The sequence below is a fragment of the Neophocaena asiaeorientalis genome, unplaced genomic scaffold (genome assembly GCF_003031525.2).
Source record: "Neophocaena asiaeorientalis asiaeorientalis breed wild unplaced genomic scaffold, Neophocaena_asiaeorientalis_V1.1 scaffold133, whole genome shotgun sequence".
Classification (NCBI taxonomy): Eukaryota; Metazoa; Chordata; class Mammalia; order Artiodactyla; family Phocoenidae; genus Neophocaena; species Neophocaena asiaeorientalis.
In genome coordinates, this window is record NW_020174429.1 from 2,685,543 (window position 1) to 2,709,775 (window position 24,233).

The 24,233-nt window shown below is 45.6% G+C and overlaps 2 protein-coding genes across 2 annotated transcripts in view; both read right to left on the reverse strand.

Moving 5' to 3' along the window:
• MYO5B (myosin VB) overlaps positions 1 to 24,233 on the reverse strand; it is a 373,495-nt gene that overhangs the window by 342,275 nt on the left and 6,987 nt on the right. The gene's annotated exons all lie outside the window — the stretch shown is intronic.
• Positions 9,462 to 18,782, reverse strand: LOC112407461 (cofilin-1-like). The gene is given in 4 exon segments (XM_024756778.1): positions 9,462 to 9,545; positions 18,023 to 18,249; positions 18,252 to 18,649; positions 18,778 to 18,782. Coding segments are annotated over 4 exon segments (714 nt in total).

Below are 24,233 nucleotides of genomic sequence, written 5' to 3' on the forward strand. Positions count from 1 at the left end.
AGATCCCAAAACACAGATCAGATGGCCTCTAACGTCCCTTCCAGAGCTGAATACCATAAACTTCATATGATAGCCATGTGGGCAGGAACAGAACCTACTATTTTTAACACAAACAGCATCACAAAATAGTTCACACTATTTCAGGTGTAACATTCCAAGCAAAGAAACATTCAAGGAAACTTAAGTGTCTCTCTTCTGCCTGAAACCACCAGATGGTTTTTAGTGACGCTTTTAGGTTTTTAGATGAAAAGGCCAATAGATCCTCATGCAGGACTTGGACCACAGAAGCTGGCTGTCAGGGGACTCACCATTCCTAAGCAGGGTACCTTTTGCATTACTACTTGTATTCTAGTGATCTTTATGAGTTAGTTACTTAGGTCTCACTTTCACCCTCTATTCAGACCTCAAATGTGCCTTCTAAAGTCTGCACCTTATTATGGGTGGTAATCTCTTCAAGCAGGAACGCCCTAGCCAGGCCAATGGCACTAGTGGCATGGCTGCCAACACATCCCACCTGCAACTGGCGAATCCCCTGAGGAAGACAGCTTAACTGACAACTGCGCACTCCCTGCCCCATTTAACAGGACTTTCATTTAAGGGAAAGGTCCCCTCGATAAGGTATCTATGTACATTATACAGAATGTCTGTAACTCAATGCTCCCTGTGGAATTAGATCTGTTTAATAAGATTTTCAAATTGTGATGATTTTTCAAAATTTAGTTTCTTTTTTTTTTTTTTTTTTAAATTTAGTTTCTATCAAGAGGGACAAATACAAAATGTACCTTCCGGTTGGAGCCAAAGCCGGGTTAAGAAATGTTAAGACCAGGTGTCAACTCAGCGCTGTTGTATCACAAGCTGTATTTTGCTCCCTGGAGGTTCCCCCCGCTTCTATGGGGGCGGGGCGGGCGGGTAGCAGGGGGAGCAGGCTGCGGCTCATCAGGTATCTGGCAGAGTCCTGAAGTATCTCTGGTGTGCCAGGCATGACCCTCACCTTGCACGGGGACCCCCAGAGGGGATGGCCGCAGGTTTACACACCAGGGAGGCTAACTAGTAACCAACTCAGGAGACACACATCTGCCAGAATGCCACTGATTAACATTTAAAATAACTGGAAAATCAGCGCCAGCCAGATTCTCCTTCTCCCAGGGGTCTGCCCACTCAGAGTAAGGAGACAGCTGATGGAAGGCGGTAGACGGTTCTCTCAAGCTGCAAGGCTGGCACATGGCTCTCCTGCACCCCAAGGTTTGGATGGTTCATCCACAAGCAAACATTTTCTCCCAAAGTGATGGTTAAACTCTGACCACAACTTTTCGCTGTCCTCTTATCAGCTACCAGAGGAATCACTACCTTTTGCCAGGTATCAGGTAGCATGCCATTCATATCTCGCCCAGAACACACACTGGCCCCAGGACTTACTGGCCACACATTTTATGAGTGATCCCCCAGGTGGGTTCACCTGACTAATGGGCAATGTCAGTCACAGAAGGCCAAATTATTTTATGAACTGGCCATGCTTAGTTTTCAGTTAAGCCACAGAAAAGACAGGTATAAGCACGTCTGTTAAATTTTTTTAACCTGATGTTTAAACAGAAGTTAAAGTTCTAATAGAGTGTACCAAGTTAAGAATTACAAGCTCATTGCAGATAAATAAAATGTGAACTGCTCTGTACATAGAATATGAAGTTAAAATTTCCCTCCTTACTCCCACTTCCCACCCCTACCAAGAGAAACCTCTTACTAGTTCAGAATTCTGACTGCATAACATTCCTCATCAGGAGATTAGATTGAGTTAAATGTCTCATGAAAACACCACTTACAGGGACTCAAGGTATGGCTAAAGGGGGACACTGGAGCTTTCCCCCCAGGTGTAACCTCCTGCATTTCCATCTTTAGCAAAACCAAGTACAAGTATGCAACATTTCACTTTTTGAAGATCACAGTCTTGGATCTCAAGTTTTATTTCATTTGGAAAGAGCTGCCAATCTTGAATGCATATACTAAATCAATGGTTTCAATCTTTTAAGTGAATAGAAAAGAAGCCAAGAAAGTTTGAAAGGAAGAACTCCCTGGAAAGGCTATTAAAGACCTACACAAGTTAACTAAATCCCCTCAGCACATTTTTAGTGACTGCTACCCTGGCAAGCACGCCCCAGTGGGTATGTCTGAACAAAGACCAAAGAATTTACTGTATTTTCTTAGGAAAATTCTTTCTGTGTATTGCACAAGGTTCCCTCTGCTTTCGCTGCCCTGTATGCACTCACAATTTGAAAGTTCAAAGGCCACTACTGTGCCCTCCTGCAGTGTGTTGGTATCACATGTCTCCAAATACTGAGGATGATTTTTTTTTTTTTTAAGGTATGAGACTTTCTAGTACTGACCTCTGAAACAAGAAGCCTTGAGCTACTGACGTGATGGGTGTAAGGACCCCTGGCATCCATTTCATTCAACCTCCCTCAGTTCTACATTCTGTTCCATACTATTCAATCTCCCTCTTTAATCTAGAGATTGTCAACTGTCCCAACCTCTAGAGGCTTATCTATAGCATATGAGAAATAAGTCTTTGGAGGCAAATAGCTATACAAATCAGAATTGGATTGCCCCATGAAAGGTCACGGAAATGCTGTTTGGAAACTCATGGAAACTCTGTTGTCCTCTGGCCCAAATCCTACTGGCTCTTTAAAATCTCATTGGAGATCCAATGCCCTCCAAGAAGCCCTCTTTCCTCCTGCTTCCCCAGCTGAGACAGGCAATGACCCATAGTCAAGAGACAATCTCCTATGCCTAAGGCTCCTTTCGATTTTTTAAAGCAATATATATAACTTGAATGCTCAAGTCTCCAAAATAAATAAAGCCAAGCCCATCTGCCATCTGGCCCCATTTGTGAGGCAAAACATACCACTGCTGCCCTGGGGGCTTACAGTCTAGGTTAAACTAATAATTCAGAAATAAACCATTAGCGAGAGTTGTAAAAGTTCACGTAAAGCAAGGTTCCATGGTATTTAGATTGTACTTATGTGAAGGACCACATGGGGCCTTGGCTGGCTTTTTGTTAATTCTAAATTATTCAGCACTGCATTGATAAATTGCTCATTAAAGTGCCAACCCCCTAAGGCACCAGCCCAGCTAAGAATGATCCTCTTGGTTTCATTACTCTCTCTAAAAGCATGGAAGGCAGGACCTCTCCATTTGCCTTCCTCTCCTCAAACTTCCAGAACACACCAAGGGCCTTCATCCTTACACGTAAAACCTGTTCAACAGCTAAGGAGGTAGAGTGGGAAATCTGGTGACAAAGTGATTTACTGAGGTCCTTTTAGAGGCCTGCAGCTCCAGAAGACGCGGGAAAGAAGGACACTCCTGACAGCTGGCATTTTAGAAGACAGTCTGTCTCTTCCACGAATATCCCTACATCTCCTTTGTCTCTCAGGTTGGAAGGGCCAGCTGCCCCCGTTAGGGGCCCCTCCCCCAATGCCCCTTCCCCAGCAGTCTCTGCAATAAGCTGGGGCTTCCCCACCCCCCTGCTCCTCAGCCACACCAGGACCAGCCTGGACACTAGGTAAAAACTAAGAGAATATGAATAAAGTATAGACTTCAATGTTTTAATATTGGTTTATTAATGGTAACAAATGTAGCATACTAACATAAGATGTTAACAGAGGAAACCAGGGATAGGGTACAAGCGAACTCTAGTATCACAATTTTTCTGTAAATCTAAAATGCTTCTAAAATAAAAGTTTATTTTAAAAAAATAACCTGAAATACTGACAATGTGGAGAAACGGGCTCATTCACACCGTCTGGCAGTTCCTTAAAAGCTCGACATGCACAACCGTGGAACTCAGCAACCATACTTCTGGGCATTTCTCAGAAATGGAAACCTACCTTCACACACACAAAAACCTGTACACCAGTATTTATAGCAGCTTTATTGTGATAGCCATTAGCTGGAAACAACCCAGATACCCTTCAGTGGGTGAACAGTTAAACTGTGGTACATTCTTACCATGGAATAATACTCAGTAATAAAAAGGGAATGAATTATCAATACACTCAGCATAAATAAATCTCCAGAGAATTATGCTGAGAGAAAAAGCCAATTCCAAAAGGTTACACACTGTATGATTCCACACATAATATTCTGACAAAATTACAAATGGAGAGCCGATTAGTTGTTGTCAGAGGTTAAAAAGCGGGTGGGGGCAGGTGGAGACGGGTGTGGCTGTAAAAAAAAAAAAAAATAGGAGGGGATCCCTGTGGTGATGGAAGTGTCCTGTATCTTGACTGTATCGATGACAAAATACTGGTTGTGACATTGTACTATAGTTCTGCAAGACACTGCCAATGGGGGAAACTGACTAAAGGCTACAGAGGATCACTCTGCGTCACCTGCTACAATTGCATGTGAATCTACAATCATCTCAAAGTAAAGATTTTTTGTTAAGCCAGGAGGCCTGAACAAGCAGGTAGCCTAGAGGGAAGGGGCGAAGCCCAAGCAGAGATCTGAAGTCAGAGCCCAGATACAAGTGAGCAGGGGGTCCTCCAGCCAGGCTCGGCCCAGGGTTGAGACTCTGGAAGCAAAGTCCCCAGAGAAAGGGAGTACAAATATGGAAAGCAAGGCTGGCCTGGATTTGAAGGTATTGGTGTGGACTTCTATTTATGTTAAAACGCTTGGGACTTCCCTGGTGGTGCAGTGGTTAAGAATCTGCCTGCCAATGCAGGGGACACGGGCTCAAGCCCTGATCCGGGAAGATCCCACATGCCGCAGAGCAACTAACCCCGTGTGCCACAACTACTGAGCCTGCGCTCTAGAGCCCGTGAGCCACAACTACTGAGCCCACGTGCCACAATTACTAAAGCCCATGCACCTAGAGCCCGGGCTCCGCAACAAGAGAAGCCACAGCACTGAGAAGCCAGCGCACCGCAACGAAGAGTAGCCCCCGCTCGCCACAACTAGAGAAAGCCTGCACGCAGCAACAAAGACCCAATGCAGCCAAAAATTAATAAGTTAATTAAAAAAAAAAACTAAGTGTACATGTGCGTATGGGATTGTGTGTGTATACACAATCATTTCCTAGCTCTGTCCCCCTTAAAGGACCTGGGGGCAGCAACACTCCTGAGCAACCACTCAGTGCCCAGAAATTGGTTTTTAAGCACCACTCTCCACTAAAAGAACCAGACCTCCTTAGAGAAATGGCTGATTCTGGGCTTGGGCAGAGAAACACAAAATGAGTCTGGAACGTGTTGTGGTGAAAAGTGATGAGAATGTGTTAAGAGGACACAGAGGTCAGTTTAAAGAAGCACTCATGGACCTCATCTGGGACAACCTAAACACCAAAATAAATGACCACCATGTATTATAACCCACTGAACAAAATACATGCTCACAAGCACATACAGGTAAGTGAATACATGGACATGTATGGGGAGAAGAGAAAGCGCTTCCTTACAACAGAAGCCAACAAATAAATGGAGAAGGAATGAGGGTAATAACAAGTCATCATGTGGCAGCCTCAATATTAAAAATAAATTTAAGAGACATTGAGATGATAAGATTAGGAGATGAAAATGAGGTGAGAAAAAGAAATTTGTATCATCTCCAAGTATTTCCCACAAAATATTTATTACAAAAGGGAGAAAAAAGTAACTTCACGGAGGAGAAACCCAACCGACACGCTCTTCAAGAAGTGATCAAAGTTACCACCACCAGAAACAGGACAAATCAGACAAAATGTGCCACCCAAGAGGCTGCAGTGGTCATCACAGTATCTGGCCCAAAATACCTACCCCAAATGGAGGGCCTTTCTAACAGTGACATGAAGCCAAGGCAAGACTGAGCAAACATTCTAGACTGAAGGTAACCACTGATAGAGTGACGAGCAGCAGGTATAACATGCAATCCTGGATTGAACCCTTTACTTTACTATAGAAGACATTACTGGGTCACCTGGTGAAACTTGAAACCCAAGGCATACAGGAATTCCCTGGATTATTCTCGTAACTTTTCTGTAAGTTTGAAATGGTTTCAAAATGAAGTTTTATATATATATATATAAGCTTTTGCTTGTCACCCTTCCACCTTCTTCCTGCCTAGAATGCAGGTATGCTGACATGAGGGTGAAGTCTCAAGATAAGTAAAGAGAGCAGAACAGTAAAACAGGCAGAACTGCCACATCAGCCCCGGGCTACCCACCTCAACACTTCTTGTTATACACGGTGGAAAATAAACCCCATGATGGTCCAAGTCACGATAGCAGGGTTTTCTGTCACTCACAACCAAAGCAGTCATAACTAACATATTGAATAGGCAGAGGACTACTACTCCATTCCTATTTTCCCACTATCACTAATTGAAAAACCTACCAAAACATAACAGAAAAGCAGTGATTTGCTCCAGGGACAAGGCAGCAGAGAAGCTGTGTGTTTTGGGCAGCCATGGGCACTAAGGAAAGCCTGGCCAGAATCAACAGCAGGTCCATCTCCACCTAAAGTCCTGTGAGTTTCCATTGACAAAGGAATGGATAAAGAAGATGTGGTACATATATAATGGAATATTACTCAGCCATTAAAAAGAATGAAATAATGCCATCTGCAGCAACATGGACAGACCTAGAGATTATCGTACTAAGTGAAGCAAGTCAGACAGAGAAAGAGAAATATGGTATGATATGGCTTATATGCAGAATCTAAAAAAAATGATACAAATGAACTTATTTACAAAACAGAAGCAGACTCACAGACTTGGAGAACGAGCTTATGGTCACCAGGGGGAAGGATGGGGGGTGAGGGATAGTTAGGGAATTTGGGATTGACATGTACACACTACTATATTTAAGATAAATAACTAACAAGGACCTACTGTATAGCACAGGGAACTCTGCTCGATATTATGTAACAACCTAAGTGGGAAAAGAATTTGAAAAAGAAGAGATATACATATAACTGAATCATTTTCCTGTACACTTGAAACTAACACAACATTATTAATCAATTATACTACAATATAAAATAAAAAGTTTAAAAAAAATTTTTTAAATAAAGTCCAGTGAGCTCCCACGCTCAGCACGAGGAAGAGTGAGGTTAGAGGCAGGACTCTGACGGACAGGCAATGAAAGAGGGACAGGAGACGTCTTCAAAGGCATTTTCTCAGAGAAACAGCTCTGTGCACCATCTGTGTACCACAGCAGCACCTGCTTTGGATACAGGATGAGTTAAATAGGCTTTCAGTGCTTGCTTTTCAACTGGATCACCACTTAGAACACTGTCTCTGTGAGAAAGATCCTAAACGCTGAATGATACGGGCTGAATATTTACATCCCCTCCAAATTCATATGTTGAAATCCTAACCCTCCCAAGTGATGGTACAAGGAAGTAGGGCCTTTGGGAGGTAATTAAGTCATGAGGATGGAGGCTTATGAATGAGATTAGTACCTTAGAAGAGACACCTCACAGAGTTTTCTCACCTCCTTTCTGCCATGTGAGGATAAAAGGAGAAGACAGCCATCTGCAACCTAGAAGGGGGCCCTCAACAGAACCTGAGCATGCTGGTACCCCGATCTTGGACTTCTAGCCTCCAGGACTGAAAGAAATGTTTCTGTTGTTTATAAGCCACCCTGCCTATGGTACTCTGTCATGGCAGCCTGAACAGACTGACACTGTACTTAAAGTAACTTTCAGAACCTAACCTGGCAATAAACTGGGGATGTCTGTAGACACCTATTTCATTTATAATTCAACTTTATTTCCTAGCCATCAATTTGTATTACATTTTTCTAATCACAACTCACTTTTCTCGTCATAATGCCTCCTATTGGTCTAGTACTCCTTCCTTACTCTTTTTTTTTTTTTTTTTTTTTTAATGTGGGATCCTCCCGGACGGGGGCACGAACCCGCGTCCCCTGCATCGGCAGGCGGACTCTCAACCACTGCGCCACCAGGGAAGCCCCTCCTTCCTCACTCTTTAAAGTTCCCTTCATACCACGATTTTAATTTCATTCTTGCTCTCAACAGTAGTGTGAGGAAAACCCAATTGCCTCCATTTAACACGTAAGAAGACAAAGTTGAGGGAGATGAAGCCACTGGCCCAAGTCCTCACAGCAAGGAAATGGCATAAACGTTAACAAGAATTCTGAGCCCTGACTGCCAATCCGGTGTTCTTTCACCTAAACCACACAGTATGTCATTAACAGCACTGTCAGTTTTTAATATTTCCTGTCTTGCTTTAAGATTATACTACAAAAGGCTTGAGCGGGAGGGAGGCGCAAGAGGGAGGGGATACGGGGATATGTGTATACGTATCACTGATTCACTTTGTTATGCAGCAGAAACTGACACTGTAAAGCAATTATACACCAATAAAGATGTTTGAAAAAAAGATTACATTATAAAAGGCTAGAACACGAGGTCAGAAAAGAGTAAGCAGGAAGAAACGCACACATTTTACCTAATGGAAGAGTCTGCAGGAAATTCAGCACTCCTCCATCATCCTCTTCTTACTCCTGTTTCAGAAGTGAAGAGGTACAAAAATACTGCACCCCTAGTGGACCGCACCTGCCTCCCTGAGACTCTCCTGGCAGCCAGTCCCCCCTCAGTTAGAATGTTCCAGGCCCTTCAAAACTCTACAGAAACACCAGAACCTCAAATGCTTGGCTGCTCATCTCCATGCAGCCCTGCTCTTCAAATGAGCAAGTACCAAGTGCCTGTTACATATAACACGGTGTCAGGCCCTTGGCGTGGTCTCTGTCCTCCTGGATAAGTTAAGGAGATGAGGCAAATATGTAAAAAGTTAAGCAGCCACCCAAAAAACAAACAACAGTGCAGACCAATGACAGGAGCGGAGGCATAAGAGGAAGATATGAGCAAGTGCCAAGACCAAGTAACGGATGGAGAGCGCTTACGGATGGAGAGCGCTTACGGACGGACAGCGCTTACGGATGGGGAGCGCTTACGGACGGGGAGCGCTTAAGGACGGGGAGCGCTTACGGACGGAGAGCGCTTACGGACGGACAGTGCTTACGGATGGACAGCGCTTACAGTAACTGCTTCAGATTACAGAGAATAGATGTTCTTTAGGCTGAAGTAGACAGGGTTTATGGAAAAAGCTAAAGTTTGAACTTGGTCTTGGAAGAATGAGCTTAGAGAGGGAAAGCATATTCCAGGTAGATACAGCACGGACGCAGAAAAGCTCAAGGTATGTTCAGAAGGCGCTGAGTGGATTGATCCTGCCAGTGGGAAAGAGTGGACCACACAAGGCAATGATCAACTGATAGTACATCAGTCATGATGCTCTGGCTACGAGAGGCTTCAAACTGGCTTAAACAGAAAGACGCTTCTATCTCTCATGACAAGAAGTCTAGAATTCTCGTGGGTTCTAGTGTTTTTTCAGCCCAAGGCACATGGCTGCGTGGGGGAAGGGTTGTGTTAAGACCAAACTTCTGTCAATAAGTCACAATGCGGGTGTGGATGATCCTACATGGGTAACCAGCCGTCACAAACGGTCACCGTGCAGCGAGTGCCGAGCGCGGACCCACGCATTTCACCTTCGAAGCAAACCTGAGAGAGAAGATTACAGGGGAAGAACCAGAAGAGGCTCCTCATCTAACAACCAAATCCAAAACTAGATTTGGAAACGCAGCAATAGATCCTCCTCCTTGTGCCTATTTACCAAAAAATACACGTGGGTTCTAAAGGGGATCTAACCAGGATGGCTGCTCAAATCTGTTCAGTCAGCAAAGACCTTCATTGTAACGACCACTGGGGGCCTGTGTTCATTAAAGCAAAACTGCACTAGGACATTCCAACATGTTAGTGTGAGGGAATGAACGAATGAAGGCAAAGAGATTGGCCCAGAAGAGAAAGCACACTGATACCCAGGCCTAGGGAGCTGGAATTCCCAATATATTCCTATACAGGGGGTCCTAGCACAGTGAGCTTTGGCCAGGCTCAGTACCCAAGCAGCACTCTCCTACTCAGTCATAGGGTCCATCTCCCTCATTCTAATCCTGAAAGATCTGTAACACAGGTTAGGGGAGTTGGCCAATTGCAGCATTACTTTATAAAGTCCATCTTTAATGTAATGTCATTTTATTTGTTTAAAAAATGTTTCTCAAGCACATTCTACGTGCTACACATGTTCTAGGCCCTGGTGATTCAGCAATGAGCAAGCAACTGCTGCTCTCATGGACCAGAATCTCGGTAAGGAAGACAAGCCAACAAAAGAGCCAGGTATTGAAAAGCACAAAGAGAAAAATAAAACAGGGTAATGGGTTGAGTGGGTGACAGAGAAGGAGTCTGAGGACCTGACTCAGCAGGTGAGCAGGTGCGTGATGAGAAGCCACCAGCGCAGAGACCTGGGAGAGAACATCAATGGACAAGGACCAGGGCAAAGGCACCGAGGTGGCAAGAAGCCTGCAGTGTTCAGTGAGCAAACAAGGAGGAGGCCAGCAGGGATGGAACCAGCCAGTGAGGAAGACGGAACACTAATGCATCAGGACAAGCAGGAGCCAGATTATGGATAGTGCCCTGTAGGCAGGCCTAGCAGGGGGTTGGATTCTCTTCCAAACGCAAAGAGAAACAGCTGGATGGTTTCGAGCAAAGGAGTGACAGAATCCAAGTGACATTTTACAAAAATGACCTGACTACTGTGTGGAGAACAGACTGGAAGGAGAGAGAGGAAAAAGCAGGGGAGCCGGTTAGGAGACTGTTGCCACTGCCCAGGCCAGAGACCTGGGGGCTGCACAGGTCGGTAGTGAGGGGGTGAAAAGTGAGGCTCCAGGCTCTGTTTGGAAGTTGAGTCAACAGGACCTGCAGACAGACTGGGTATTGAGGGGAAGATGCCTGGATCTGGGGCCTAAGGATTAAACCGTGGAGGATTAATTGGATCACGCCACCTACTGGAACACCGGAGAGCATGGGGAGAACAAGGAATAGCAACAAACAACTTTGCTCCTAAGGGTCTTTCATTCTGAGACAGTCACTTTTGGAAATTCATACTTCCAGGTTGAACAATTTCACTCTCTGAGTGGGTCAGGAAAGAAATCTGGAAGAGGCAGCATCGTTATTTTTTAAACATACAGATTGGGACTCAGAGATTGACACTTTCACAGAATCTTAGAGAGGGAAGAAGCGCAAGAGATCTGGTCCTACTCCCTTCATGCAGCAAGTGAGGAGACCGAGGTCCAGAGGTACGTGACACTGTCTCACTCGGGCGGGTCACCGAAGTGCCACTATTTAGCGGCAGTTAGTGTCACGTAAGACATCACTCCAAGCGGAGAGTCCCGTGCTCTCTCCATCACACGCTGGTCTCTGTGCCTCTCACCATAGATATTTCTCTCAGTTGCTCATACAAATGCCTCACACAGGGTGCTAGTGATCTGCCTGATGCAGACACGCTGCGACACCAGAAGACATCTGACCTCAGACAGCAGGCCCTTTTCCTAGAAGAACACGCCTCGTGCCAGGGCTCCTGTCAAGTGGCGAGCAGAGTGACGGCCGGAGGAGTCAGAAGGCAGCCAGCCACGCCAGACACGCCACAGCAGCACGTCTCTGATCTGTCACTAGGAGGAGCTAAATCAGCAGCTTCCAGAGCATTACAAGAAACTGACATCTGAAAAAGGCAAACCAGGTCCCAGCCAGCCTCTCAGGGGATTTGACCCCCGCTTTGCTACAAGCTGCCTTTCTTCTAGGACTGACCAGAGCAATATTCTCTGCGAAGGGGTCCACAGAGCACCAGCCCAGCCCATGGCAGAGCCCACGCTGTGCCCACCTACCTCGACTTTCACACTCCCCCTCCACCTTGATCGCCCTTCGTCTGATCTCCTTCGTTCATTCTCACGGCCTTCCTGTATGCATCCAAACCTGCAACCTACACACAGCTTCTTCCTAAAAGAAAGGTAACAGGTGATCCTCCTACACTGTGTTTCTACCTCCCACCAGTGAATCACCACCACCAAAACATGGAACTAAAGCACGTCTTAAACTATTTTGTACTGAATCAATTAAAGCTTTGTAATTCTCATTCTTAGAATAAATTCAAGTGAGTTGGAAACTTATTTCTCTAAGAGAAACAAAAATCAGAAAACAAATTTCTTTAGGTTTCCTTTTATAGATGAGTGAAATCGCATGTGGTTTACTCCTTCCTTCCTTTTACTGTTCATTTGTAATTATCCCTTCTCACCTTAGTTTTATATTTTCCCTTCCCAAGAAGCAGCCATTGCTAGCCACCTTTCAAGGTGGGCAAGAAGTTACGGGCGTGTGGGTCAAATTCCCACTCCAAGGCACCCCCCGGGGCATCCTTTGCTGGACGGTGCCCAGTCTGCTAAGATACCTGCAGAGATGAAGCCCTCACTTCCACACAAGGCAGCCCACTCCACCACTGGGGGCCACGCGCTTCTGGACCCCGAGCTCAACTCGCCTTCCTGCACATACCCACTGAGACCACTATGACCCTCAGATGAACTCAGAGAGGAAACACATGAATTCCACATGACAGCCCTATACATTCCAGGATTATATCTCCTTTCTTCTGGCCTCTATGCCTGGGGCCCCCAAGCCGTTCTTCATGTGCCATAGTTTCCAGGCACTTTTCTCTTCTAGGCAGCTACCTCTAGCTCTATTTTTAGAGATCCCTTAAAAATATGTCACCAACATCAGAACGTTAGGGGAGTCACATCTTGGGGGGTGGTGATGAGGAAGCTTGATTCTAAAGTCAATAATAAAGCAAAAATCATGCAGTACCAAAATCACCTTTGAAAATCTCTCACACTGTCCATCACAGTGAGACGCTTCAAGAGGCTCACTTCGCCTCAGAGCCTCTCACTTCGAGAGGCTCCGAGCTGCCTCAGGAAACAGATTCCCTCCTTCCATCTCACCCTCGCCCCAATGCACATCCTCACTAAGCAGGGTGATGACTCACGCAACTGATTTTTTTTTTGTTTTCCAGTTGGTTGGTTTCTTGGCAGTTGTTTGCCTTTGCCCACACAAATGCCGAATGCCTGATATTTCGGTGTATCCATGAGCCAGATTTACCCAGGCTCTAGGATTGCGCCACCATTACTCAGTCCTCTTCAAAGGACATCTGTTTTCTCACATCTGCAAATTCATCCTCCCCTCCACAATCCAGGCTGATACTTCATGATGGCCAACCAAGAGCCACCACCGGCACAGTTCACACAAAGTTCACACGGAACTTTGCAAAACTTCCATTTTGAACACTCACTATTGTAAATCACCGTCTCGATGAGAGGTTGTAAAGAGGTTAATGCGACAGCAATCTCACTACAGTACGCAACATCCATCGCCTTTCCTGAAGCCTGCAACAATTTCAGAAACGACAATTTTTTGCCTAGAAGACACTTGTGCACTCTTATGATCATCGTTTATCATCCCAGGTGAAAAGTTATTGGCACAGGTTTCTTGCCTGTATTTCTGGTTATGTTTGAATCACCTTAAGTCGAGTTAGCGCACCAGCACCAGACAAGCCATAGTTAACACTTATTTGTTAAGATTAAAAGTACTGGGCTTCCCTGGTGGCGCAGTGGTTGAGAGTCCGCCTGCCGATGCAGGGGACGCGGGTTCGTGCCCCGGTCCGGGAGGATCCCACGTGCCGCGGAGCGGCTGGGCCCGTGAGCCATGGCCGCTGAGCCTGCGCGTCCGGAGCCTGTGCTCCGCAACGGGAGAGGCCACAACAGTGAGAGGCCCGCGTACCGCAAAAAAAAAAAAAAAAAAAAAAAGATTAAAAGTACTATTTTATAAGGGAGATGATGAACACCAAGCTTTGAGAAAACTTCATATGATGCCCACTTAAAACAATGGGGAAAGAGTAAACCTAAAACAGTTACATAAATCAAGACAATCCAAGTTTTATGGACACAAGTTGATGCTAAATTAACTTTGTTCTCAGGAATAAGCTGCAGAGGTTCAGCTCAGCGTTAGAGGCAGCTCTGAAAAGATTCATGCAAATACTCTTCCATACTTTGGGTAACACTGTATCTTTATGCTCTAAAAAGAAGAGTACAATAAACATACCCTTATAACAGCTTATAAACATTTTGTTTGTTTGGATTTTATATACTCTCATCTTCACCTTCCTCCTCAAATGGCATGGTAATTTATGGGAAGCATTCTTTGACATCACTATTTGATGTTTTCTCCATCTTAAAAGGCTACACAAACCAAACTTCAGCCCTATCCTTTCCCATCCAGTCAGCTGGTTGGATGTCCCCTACATCCAACCAGCTGTTCTACCTGCAGACTTGAGCCCCTGAGGCTGGAGGGAGGAAAAGCAGTGTTCCAAGTGGACAAATGGGGCCCCCATTCCGTGAGCTCTGAGAAGACAGAGCTCAGAGAAGGAACAGCTCTGGAGGCTGGACGCCCCCAGGTGATGCGATTCTGGCCTTCATCACTACCCAATGAAGTGTGGTTCTGGGGCAGGGGACGGCTATGCCCTTCCCCACGCTAAGAGGCAGGAGACAGAAGGGCCCGTTGAGGGACTGACAGGAGGGAAGAGGTGAGACTTCCTCCTAAACCGCTGTCTTAAGAGCTGCCATGACAGCCCAAGAACCTCAACAACTTCCTACTACACGGTGGTCACGTCCTACCACTCTTGTCCTCTCGGTAAGACACTTCCTTCATTCACTACTCCTGGATGGCGCTTATTACATGGAATGTAATTGTAAGTTAATGAGGACCATGCGCCTCTTACATCCAGCGCTGTGCCTGACATCAAGAAGAGTCTCAAATACTTGTATCGGTTACGTAACACTGCCCAACCAACTGAGACCAAGAACGGAAGACATTGCAGCTGTGGGTGAGGGCAATTCTGGCCACCATGATAAGCTGAAAATGGACATCTCCGCAAAATAAAGCTTCAGACTCAGAGTTCACAGCCCAGACTGCCACAGAGTAGCATCAGTGCTACTTCCCACTTGTGTAACGCTGTTAAACCAGAAAGTGTATGACTGAAAACGATCAAACTTCCCATCTCAGTGCCATGAACTCAAATTCTAACCATTGTTTACCACAGCGAATAACTGAAGAATTATAATTTCTTAAGGTGCCCTGTAAATTCACAGGAAAAACCGGAGATGCACAAACATAGCTCATCAGGAAACTGCAACCACTGACCCACCCTGGGAAAGCACAAGAAACGTTAAGGCGAGATTTCAAATTCCAGCATTAAGCCAAGAGTTGACTTACTGAGTGAGATAAAGTGGAAAACAATTATAGCCTAACTAATTATTTGGCTGGCACTTAGCTACATCGTTTTAGATATAGGCTACAGTTCCAGGGCTGCTGGAGTTATTTATAGCCCTGGACACATTATTCTGTGGCCAGCATTTAAGGCAGTTTCTGATTTCTGCGATGGTTCACATTGCGACTTGAGCACAGTTCATACTGATACCCTTAGCGTCTGCCCCATTCAGTAAGGGCTCTCTACATGGCTGAGTGTTGTGTAACCCTAGCAGCCTGGCAGTGGTTTCATACTGCCGGTCAGATTTCAGGGATATTAATGCAGTGGGCAATCCCTAGAGCTTTTATTAAGGATGCATTACAGAAGGTTAAGGAATGTGAGGCAAGGGAGGAGGGAGAAAGTAGAGGAAGCACTTGGAGAAAAAGAAGATGTAGAATACTTTTAGCAGAGGAGACACACAAAACCCAAAAAGGAAAAAAAAAAGTCTATTATTGGACTATTGTAACAGCTGTTTTAACATCTATGTTAATAGATGTTAAAGCCCATATCCCAGTGTTGTTTTTAGGGTCTAATAGCAGGTCAGATGTGGAAACCACCACCAGAAACCAAGGCAGGGATTGACAATAGTCAAAAACCAGATTAGAAACTCAAGCAGAAGGATCCAAGTACCACAAATAGCCATGACCTAGCAAAAAACGAAACCAATCCCAGGCTCAATTCTCAAAATCCTACTCTACGGGGATGAGAAGCAGCATTTACATTTTTGCTAGTTCTCTGGGTCATTCCGATGCACCTGTAAGTGGGAAAACCATAGCTCTAGTGCCTGTAACATCCACAGCCTCTTCTGAGGGAGACACATGGTTCTCAGTGATGATCCATCTTCAGAAGCTCCTTGGACCAGGTGTACCTGCCTAGGAACAGCCAATCAAGAGTCTGCTTTCTACAAAAGCTTTAAAGCTTTTGCCATTAGTGACACGGGAATAACAGCAGATAGTACAGCCAATCTAAACCGGAACTGGAGATTCAGAAAGGGGTGTTTAATCCAAGGCAGTGGTAAGAAGACAGGGAAAAGGGCAGAGCCAAGAGTAACTGAGTCACATTAATGGCACTGGCGTGGAAGGAAATGCATCCCTGCTGCTGACACGATAACCTGGTCCCTAAAGTCTCAGAAAGGGTGAGCATCTTTCTGGAATCCTAATACTGTGCTGATCTCTTAGGCCAGGCTGCTCAGATCAGCTAAGCCTGGTTCCTAAGGGAGCATCCTTAGAATAGAGCCTACATCTTGAAGTGCCCTTGCAACCAAAATAGCCTAGTACGCCAAGTGCCAGGAAGAGCATAAGACAGATACAGGCATCCTGTTAGTGGTGTCAAGGTGGGATGCTCCTCCAGGTACAATCGGGGGCATCCACAATTGTAAGCTATAAAACAGTTAGGTCTGGAGTGCTAGGGTTGAAGATTTGAGATGATAGGTGGTCCACAAAGCCAGGACTTTAAGACTCCTTTTGTTCCTTCCTGCCCCACACCTGAAAGAGGAAACGCATGTGCACAGCCCTAGAGCTTCTCCACCAATGCTGGTGCTCTACTAAATGAGAGGACCCAATCCAAGGCGGGCCGCCCCACACGCAGGAGTTGGAACCAGTGAATCAGCACCCACAGCAACCTTCCCGGCCCCTCAGGCTCTCACCCCACACTGTCCTGCACTGGACTGCGGCTTCCCAAGGACAAGACCTTCTCCTAGCAACAGGATTAGCACCAACTAAAACAGTTCACGTGTTCTCATTTTATCTCATCAACAAGCCTCTGAGGGCTGTACTAGCTTCTTACCCTTGTTTCACAGACAAATGAAGCCTAGAAGTTGAGCAACTGTCTAAGGTCACACAGCTGGTCAACGCCGGGGCGGGGTGGGCGGGGGGGTGGTACGAGGGTGACACAGACAGGACACCAATACTCAAAACCCAGGTCTATCGAGTCTAAAGGTTATACTCTTGACCACCGTATTTTCCCTGCCCTTTTTTCTCCAGAGTGTTTTTAATTGTGTTATAATACACATAGTTTACTACCCTCACCATTTTTAAACGTACAGCTCGGTGGCATTAAGCAATTCACATTGTCGTGCAGCCATCACCACCAGGCGTCTCCAAAACTTCTCATCTTGCAAAGCTGAAAATTCCGCATCCATTTAAACAACTCTCTACTCTCCCCTCCCTCCCACAACCACCATTCTGCTTTGTCTCTATGAATTTGACTCCTGTAGATACCTTTGTAAGTGGAATTACACAGTATCTGTCACGTTATAACCGGCTTACTTCACTTAGCATAATGTCCTCAAGGTTCATCAATGTTTAGCATGTGTCAGAATGTCCTTCTTTCCTTTGTTTTTTGTTTGTTTTTCATTGAAGGTCCCTTACTAGTCCTGCTTCCATGAGTGGCCACGACCGGGGAAAAAGGGAAGGGGAACCAGGCGGCACGGGGAGGGGTCATCTCTACAACACTGCATTTATATACAGAACTAAACACACAAGGACAGAGTCAATACTGCTATTAGAAGTTGGCAGCATGGGAAAGGGAAGGAACAGATGGGGAACTGGAGTGTTAAAAAAATACAGTTCTTCGGGTTTCCCTGGTGGCGCAGTGGTTGAGAGTCCGCCTGCTGATGCAGAGGACACGGGTTCGTGCCCCGGTCCGGGAGGATCCCACGTGCCACAGAGTGGCTGGGCCCATGAGCCATGGCCTCTGAGCCTGCACGTCCGGGGCCTGTGCTCCGCAACAGAGAAGGCCACAACAGTGAGAGGCCCGCGTACCGCAAAAAAAAAAAAAAGCAGTTGGGGGAGGCCAGAACCTTCAGAGACGGAGGGAGGATGGTCCAGGAGGTGGGGAGGCTGTTTGGCAACTTGAGTGAAGGGATTGCCCGCCCCCTGCTGGGACCCCTCCAGCCCCTCTGGTCTGGCAGGAAGGGGGCAGCCTGCAACCCCCGTGGGCAGGTCTGGGGTTTGCCCTCCAGAGAGATGAAAACGCTGGCCCCCAGCTTCTCTGCCAGGGTGCAGTGGTCCTTGACCTCCTCATAGAGTTTGCTTCTAATTCATGCTTGATCCCCATCAGCTTCTCCTCGATGGCATCCTTGAAGCTGGCATAGATCATTTTGCTCTTCAGGGGTGCAGACTCAGGGGCCCAGGCCTCCTCCTTGCTCTCCTTGGTCTCACAGGCTGCATCACAGAGGGCGTAATGGCAGTCCTTGTGTGGCAGCACCTTGACAAGGATGGCATAGGGGTCGTCTGCAGTCTGGCCCACATCACCTACCAGCATCTCCTCACCCTCCTCCAGGATGAGGTCCTTCGTGTCCTCGCTCAGGCAGAAGAGCACCGCCTTCTTGCGCTTCTTCACATCCTCTGGCGAAGACGACTTACTCACCTTCATGTCATTGAACACTGTGATGACACCAGAGACAGCCACACTGGAGACCACATTTCTATAAGTGAAAGGGAGATAGCGAGGAGAGCCAGAAAAGACAGGAGTCACTGCAGCCAGTGCCAGGATCCGACCGAACCAACGTCCTTCCTTTCTAAGGCTGAATAATATTCCTTTGTATGGATGTACCCCATTTCGTTTATCCACCCATTCAAGATGGACACTGGGTTGCTTCCTCCTTTTGGCAATTGCAAATAATACTGCTCTGCCTTCCTTTCTTATCCTGCCTGACGCATAGCAGGGGTAAGAAGGTGCAAAGAGCATCCTTCGGGACTTCCCTGGTGGCGCAGTGGTTAAGAATCTGTGGGCCAGTGCAGGGGACACGGGTTTGAGCCCTGGTCCGGGAAGATCCCACATGCCGTGGAGCAACTAAGCCCGTGCGCCACAACTACTGAAGCCTGCGTGCCTAGAGCCCATGCTCCGCAACAAGAGAAGCTACTGCAATGAGAAGCCCACACGCTGCAACGAAGAACAGTCCCCACTCACCACAACTAGAGAAAGCCCACGTGCAGCAACAAAGACCTAACGCAGGCAAAAATTTTTTAATTTTTTTAAAAAGATCATCCTTCCATCTACTCTCAAAAGAGCATTTTAGGAAATTAGGTGGAATGGGCTTTCCATGTGATTCTTAAATCAGTAAGTATTTATCAATGTTATTATACTTGTCATAACACTGAGGCAACTATATGCCATGTAATAAGTTAACATACATATATATTTAGATGGGACTATAAATCAGTGTCACTATAAAATTTGGTGAGCCTTTACATTTTTAACCAAACAAACCAGAACTGCTACATTCAAATGAGTATTTTCCTAACAGCCTGGGAGGCTCTGCACTGATTGATCACTGAGAGCATCTGAAGCCTGACTCCTTCTCCTGAGGACGACAGCTAGTAAGAGGCCACACACAACTGTCATCCAGTACCTGCAAGTCACACTTTGCCTGTAACAGAAATATAAGTCAGTGAATTCCTACCTTACTCAACCAGCCTAGTTCTCTGAATAACTCTTGGCTGTTTCCAGAAAGAAAGCATACCTTCCAGGCACAGACTTTGCCACCATCCAAAGGAAAAAGAATGCATCATCAGATCTGAAGCCAATTTCAGAAGAAGTATTGATGAGCTCCAGTATCCCTGTACCTCTGCCAAAAGGAACATCCCGAAGGAACCAACATTCATACAGGTAGGATCGGACGTGTTAGTCATAAAAAAATCACATTTTAAGGGTATTCTTACCAATTTGGTGCACACAGCTTGTTACATAGTTACACACATGTACACACAGTAAAATGACCATTAAAAAAGCAAGCAGCTTGATAGCAAAGAAACACTAGTTTGTGGCTAAGGAGACGTTCATTTTCCTTATTTCACAAATACACATTAGCTCTCATTAGCAAGTGTAAGCAAGAATTTGATTAAATCTGATGAAACAAGACAGAGCAATTTATCTCCTTTTAATGTCCAAATACCTCCTTAATACTTATTCATACAACAAATGAACCACTGGACTGGAAGAACTCAAGGTCAGAGACTACTCTGCAGGGATGGGCTCTTCCTCTCTGCCTCACGCATGGGCGGTGACACATCACTGCAGGTAGAAAGTGCTCTCTACAGGTGTTGGCCAAGTGATGAACATAAAAGATGGTATGAATCTTCAGATGAAAACCGTGAGTATTATTATTGCTCCTGTGGGAGAAGACGACTGAAGCAAACTCGACCCGATGTTTCCTCCCTGACTCACTGCTGCCTGCTTTGCTCGCTCTCACAGGAAGGATGGAGTCCGTATCCACCCCCACCCAATCATGCAAATATCCATGAGTCTTGATGAGACTGTTAATAAAAACTTGAGCTAAGGGAAAAAAATTATTATGCTTTTAATGTAAATGATAACCTTAGCAAGGTAAGAGCAAAAAAATACATATGTGATCAAAATTGTGTGAAATTAGGATATTCTAAAACAAGGCAGTTATATTAGCGTTCATATCCACAAATGTTGCTTTGCTGTTAACCCACGTTCATACCTTGTGCCAAGCCTCTGCACACAATAACGAAAAAAAAGAAAAACAACATGTAACTATCTCCTGACAGGGGCTCCACGTCCCACAGATTCAGGCAAGTGCCAGAGGATACAGATAGCTTTCCACCAGGTACTCTAAGCCAAAATGACAGGTAACGTGACGGTACACGTGGTTCCTTGGTGAAGAAAGGGCTTTCCTCGAAGGGCTACGGCCTGGAAACAGGAAGGGAGTACAGGTGGTCTTTAAACCAATTCAAGGGCATTTATTGAGTCCCTACAGTACGCAAAACCCTACCTTGGGAAAAGTGAGGGATGTGAGCAGAAGATTCAACCTACATCTGCAACGAGAGCAGCTGTGCAAATATACACACCCAACCATCGATTGCACGCAGTGAAACACATTCTAAAACTACCTACAATCTCAAAGCTTTTTAAACTTTGGCTTTGTAACTCACTCTATTTTCTGCAGAATCACCTTTTTTTAATATGTAAATGATGAAGCACAGCAATAAAATGAATACCCGTGAACCCGTCAGGAAACCTCGTAGCCCGCTAGCAGTGCTGTTCCCACTTCTGTTCCCCCGCCAGCCCCACCCTCCCCGGATACCTACTATTCTAGTTGCCTCTTCCCTCATTCCCTGGTTTTTACTCATTTTATCACATGTATGTCCTTCACCAATACTGTTCATTTTGGTGATTTCAGAAATTCATAAAAATGGTGGTGGATTCCTCTCTGAAACGCCTTAAGTGATACCTAAACTGGGCATCATATGAAGTCAGGTAATAGGTTCTGAGCATGCACCTTACCATTGGTGGGACTGCACTGGAGTCTGGGTGGGCAGTTAGCAAAAGGAAATTAAACCAGAGTCTAAACTGAAAGGCCAGGGCACACAAAGATAGTTGAATACAGCACAATTTACCAATTCAAATATTTTACCTTTTCATCTACCCCGTAAATACACAGTAGCCATGTCACGATACAGTAGAACTGACAACCTACTGCCCAGTACCTTTTTTCTTGTGGAGTCTCTAAGCCAGGGGACCTGAATTGCTTAGTGCCGAAGAGATTATAAGCCAAGTCTTTGAATTCCATACAGAAGGCATCTGGGTATTCTCATTCCTTTTAGCATTTCATGCCACTACACATTTGAGTTTTATAATGGCAAAAGCTCTACAGGAAAATCATTAAGTATCTTTCCTGATGGGCCTCTTCATTCCTCCCCAAACTGCAGCAAAGGACAGAAAAGCCTACAGGGCCCACGTCACTATTAGAATTGTTCAAAGGAGAGTAATAATGCCTAGGCCCCTGAATAAACTTTAAGAGGAACATTATATGCCATTAACCTGGAGCTCAGATACATAAGCTTGATCATTCCCACAACAAATTAGCAAGATATAGCAGTGCTCACCTACACCAGGACCCAGACAACTTGAGGACCTCCTCCTCATATCAAACCTAAAATGCTCCTGCTTGGAGGAGCTTCCAAAGTGCTTTGACAAAGTCCCTGATAAGAACCTAAAGTCGTAATAGGCAATGGTCTGGGTCCTGAGTATCCTCCTGTAAGGCCCTCCCCTCATAAGCTGGAGGAAGGGGCCTTGTCTCTGATGGTCAAGCTGACATCCTGAGTGAAGGCGAGCTCATTTTCCAAACACCTGTCCAGCCAATAGGCAGTGAGCAGGGCACACCCATAAATGTGAAAACCTTCAGCTAGGTGGGCAGATGGGAGAGAGCTTCCAGGAGCCTCAGACCTTCTTCCCTGATCTTAGCTCAGAAAGGGAATGAAACGCCCATCAGACATCAAGCAGGATAGGAAAGTAGATGCTTCAGAAAGAGATGGAGACAGGGAAAGTGCTGGAAAGCAGACCAGTGCCCTGGGATGAAAGGAGGGTTAGATTTAAAATCAAATAATTTTACACTGCTTGAGTTTCATGTACACCTTTTGACTGTGATATTTACCCCTTTTTGAAGATGTGACCCTCTTTCGGGGCTTACGTGGCCTAAGGAGAGCCAAAAACAATGGTTCTGCGTAAATGTGGGGCAGTTTTAAGAAGCACCAGGCTGTCTAGGGGCTGCGTGTGGTGGTGGAAGGCAAAGCAGCAGATCCCCGAGGGAAGAACTACGGGTCAGACCATCTGCCCTTTTCCTGTACTCAGAGACTTTCCTTTCTCCTTTCTCCCGGCTGCTGGCGGGCAGTGCTGGTAGAAAGGACGCTCCATGTTAGGGCCTCTTTTATGCACAGATGATGTTCCAGACCCACCATCACGGGGACCGAACTTCGTGGAAGGCAGCAGAGTGGTCAGACGAGGAGTGTGGCTTTGGACAAGCAAGGCAGAGGTCCGTCGTTTGTAAATGAGGATGATGGGGGTGCCTACATCATAGTGTTATTATTAAATGAGTGAACATACAGCTCTTAGAAATGACCTGGCTCAAAAGCAGTTGATAAACGGTACCTATCATAACCAGTGCTTTTCCAATTGTAGGGCTGAGAGACGCGTAAGCTCCAAACAAGCGAGGGAGAAACTCATGCCAAGGTGCCTTATTTAAAATATGTATTTGTAATATTTTATCCTGAACATTCTGGTTTCCACGACTTCCTATGTCTAAAAATATAATCATTTAATGAGCAAAAACAGAGTTATAAATAATGTCTTAACAGAGGAAATACAAAGAAAACTACAAATGAACACACCAAGCATATGAAAAGGTGCTCAACCCTCCAATGTAAGTCAACTTTAAACAAAAATAAACTGTTCAGTGTCCGTTTAAAAAGAGGAAACAATGTCCAGTACCTGGGAGGGGTGAAGAAACAGACCAGTTCTTTTCTGGAAACTACTGGCCTTATCGATGAAGACTCATAAAAGTGCATGCCAGGAATTCCACCTCGGGGAATTCATCCTAAAAATACTGAAAGGTTCCAAGAATGTTCTGCAACATTTTTCACAATATCAAAAAATTGGAACCAATTAAACATTCATCAAAATGGGAATGGTTAAAAACATTACAGCACAACCATACAGTGCCCAATTATGCAGCCATTAAAATGGTAAAACTGCCTTTATATGCTACAGGGAGAAAAAAGCCATAGTAGATTAAGATTTAAAATAAAAAATAGGATCATGCCGTACATATAAGTATATCCTGCATCATGCCTAAGTCTAAAGCAGTACTGCCCAACAGAAATGAGGCAAAGTACATGTGGAATTTTAAATTTTCTAGTAGCCACGTTATATCCAAAATATTATTTGAACATTTAATCAGCATAAAAAAGCAGAAGTGAGGGGCTTCCCTGGTGGCGCAGTGGTTGAGAGTTCACCTGCCGATGCAGGGAACACGGGTTCATGCCCCGGTCCAGGAAGATCCCACATGCTGGGAAGCGGCTGGGCCCGTGAGCCATGGCCGCTGAGCCTGCGCGTCCGGAGCCTGTGCTCCGCAACGGGAGAGGCCACAACAGTGAGAGGCCCGCGTACCAAAAACAGAAAAAAAAAAAAAAAAAAAAAGAAAAAGGGAAGAAAAAAAGAAGCCCAGGGCTTCCCTGGGGGCGCAGTGGTTGAGAGTCCGCCTGCCG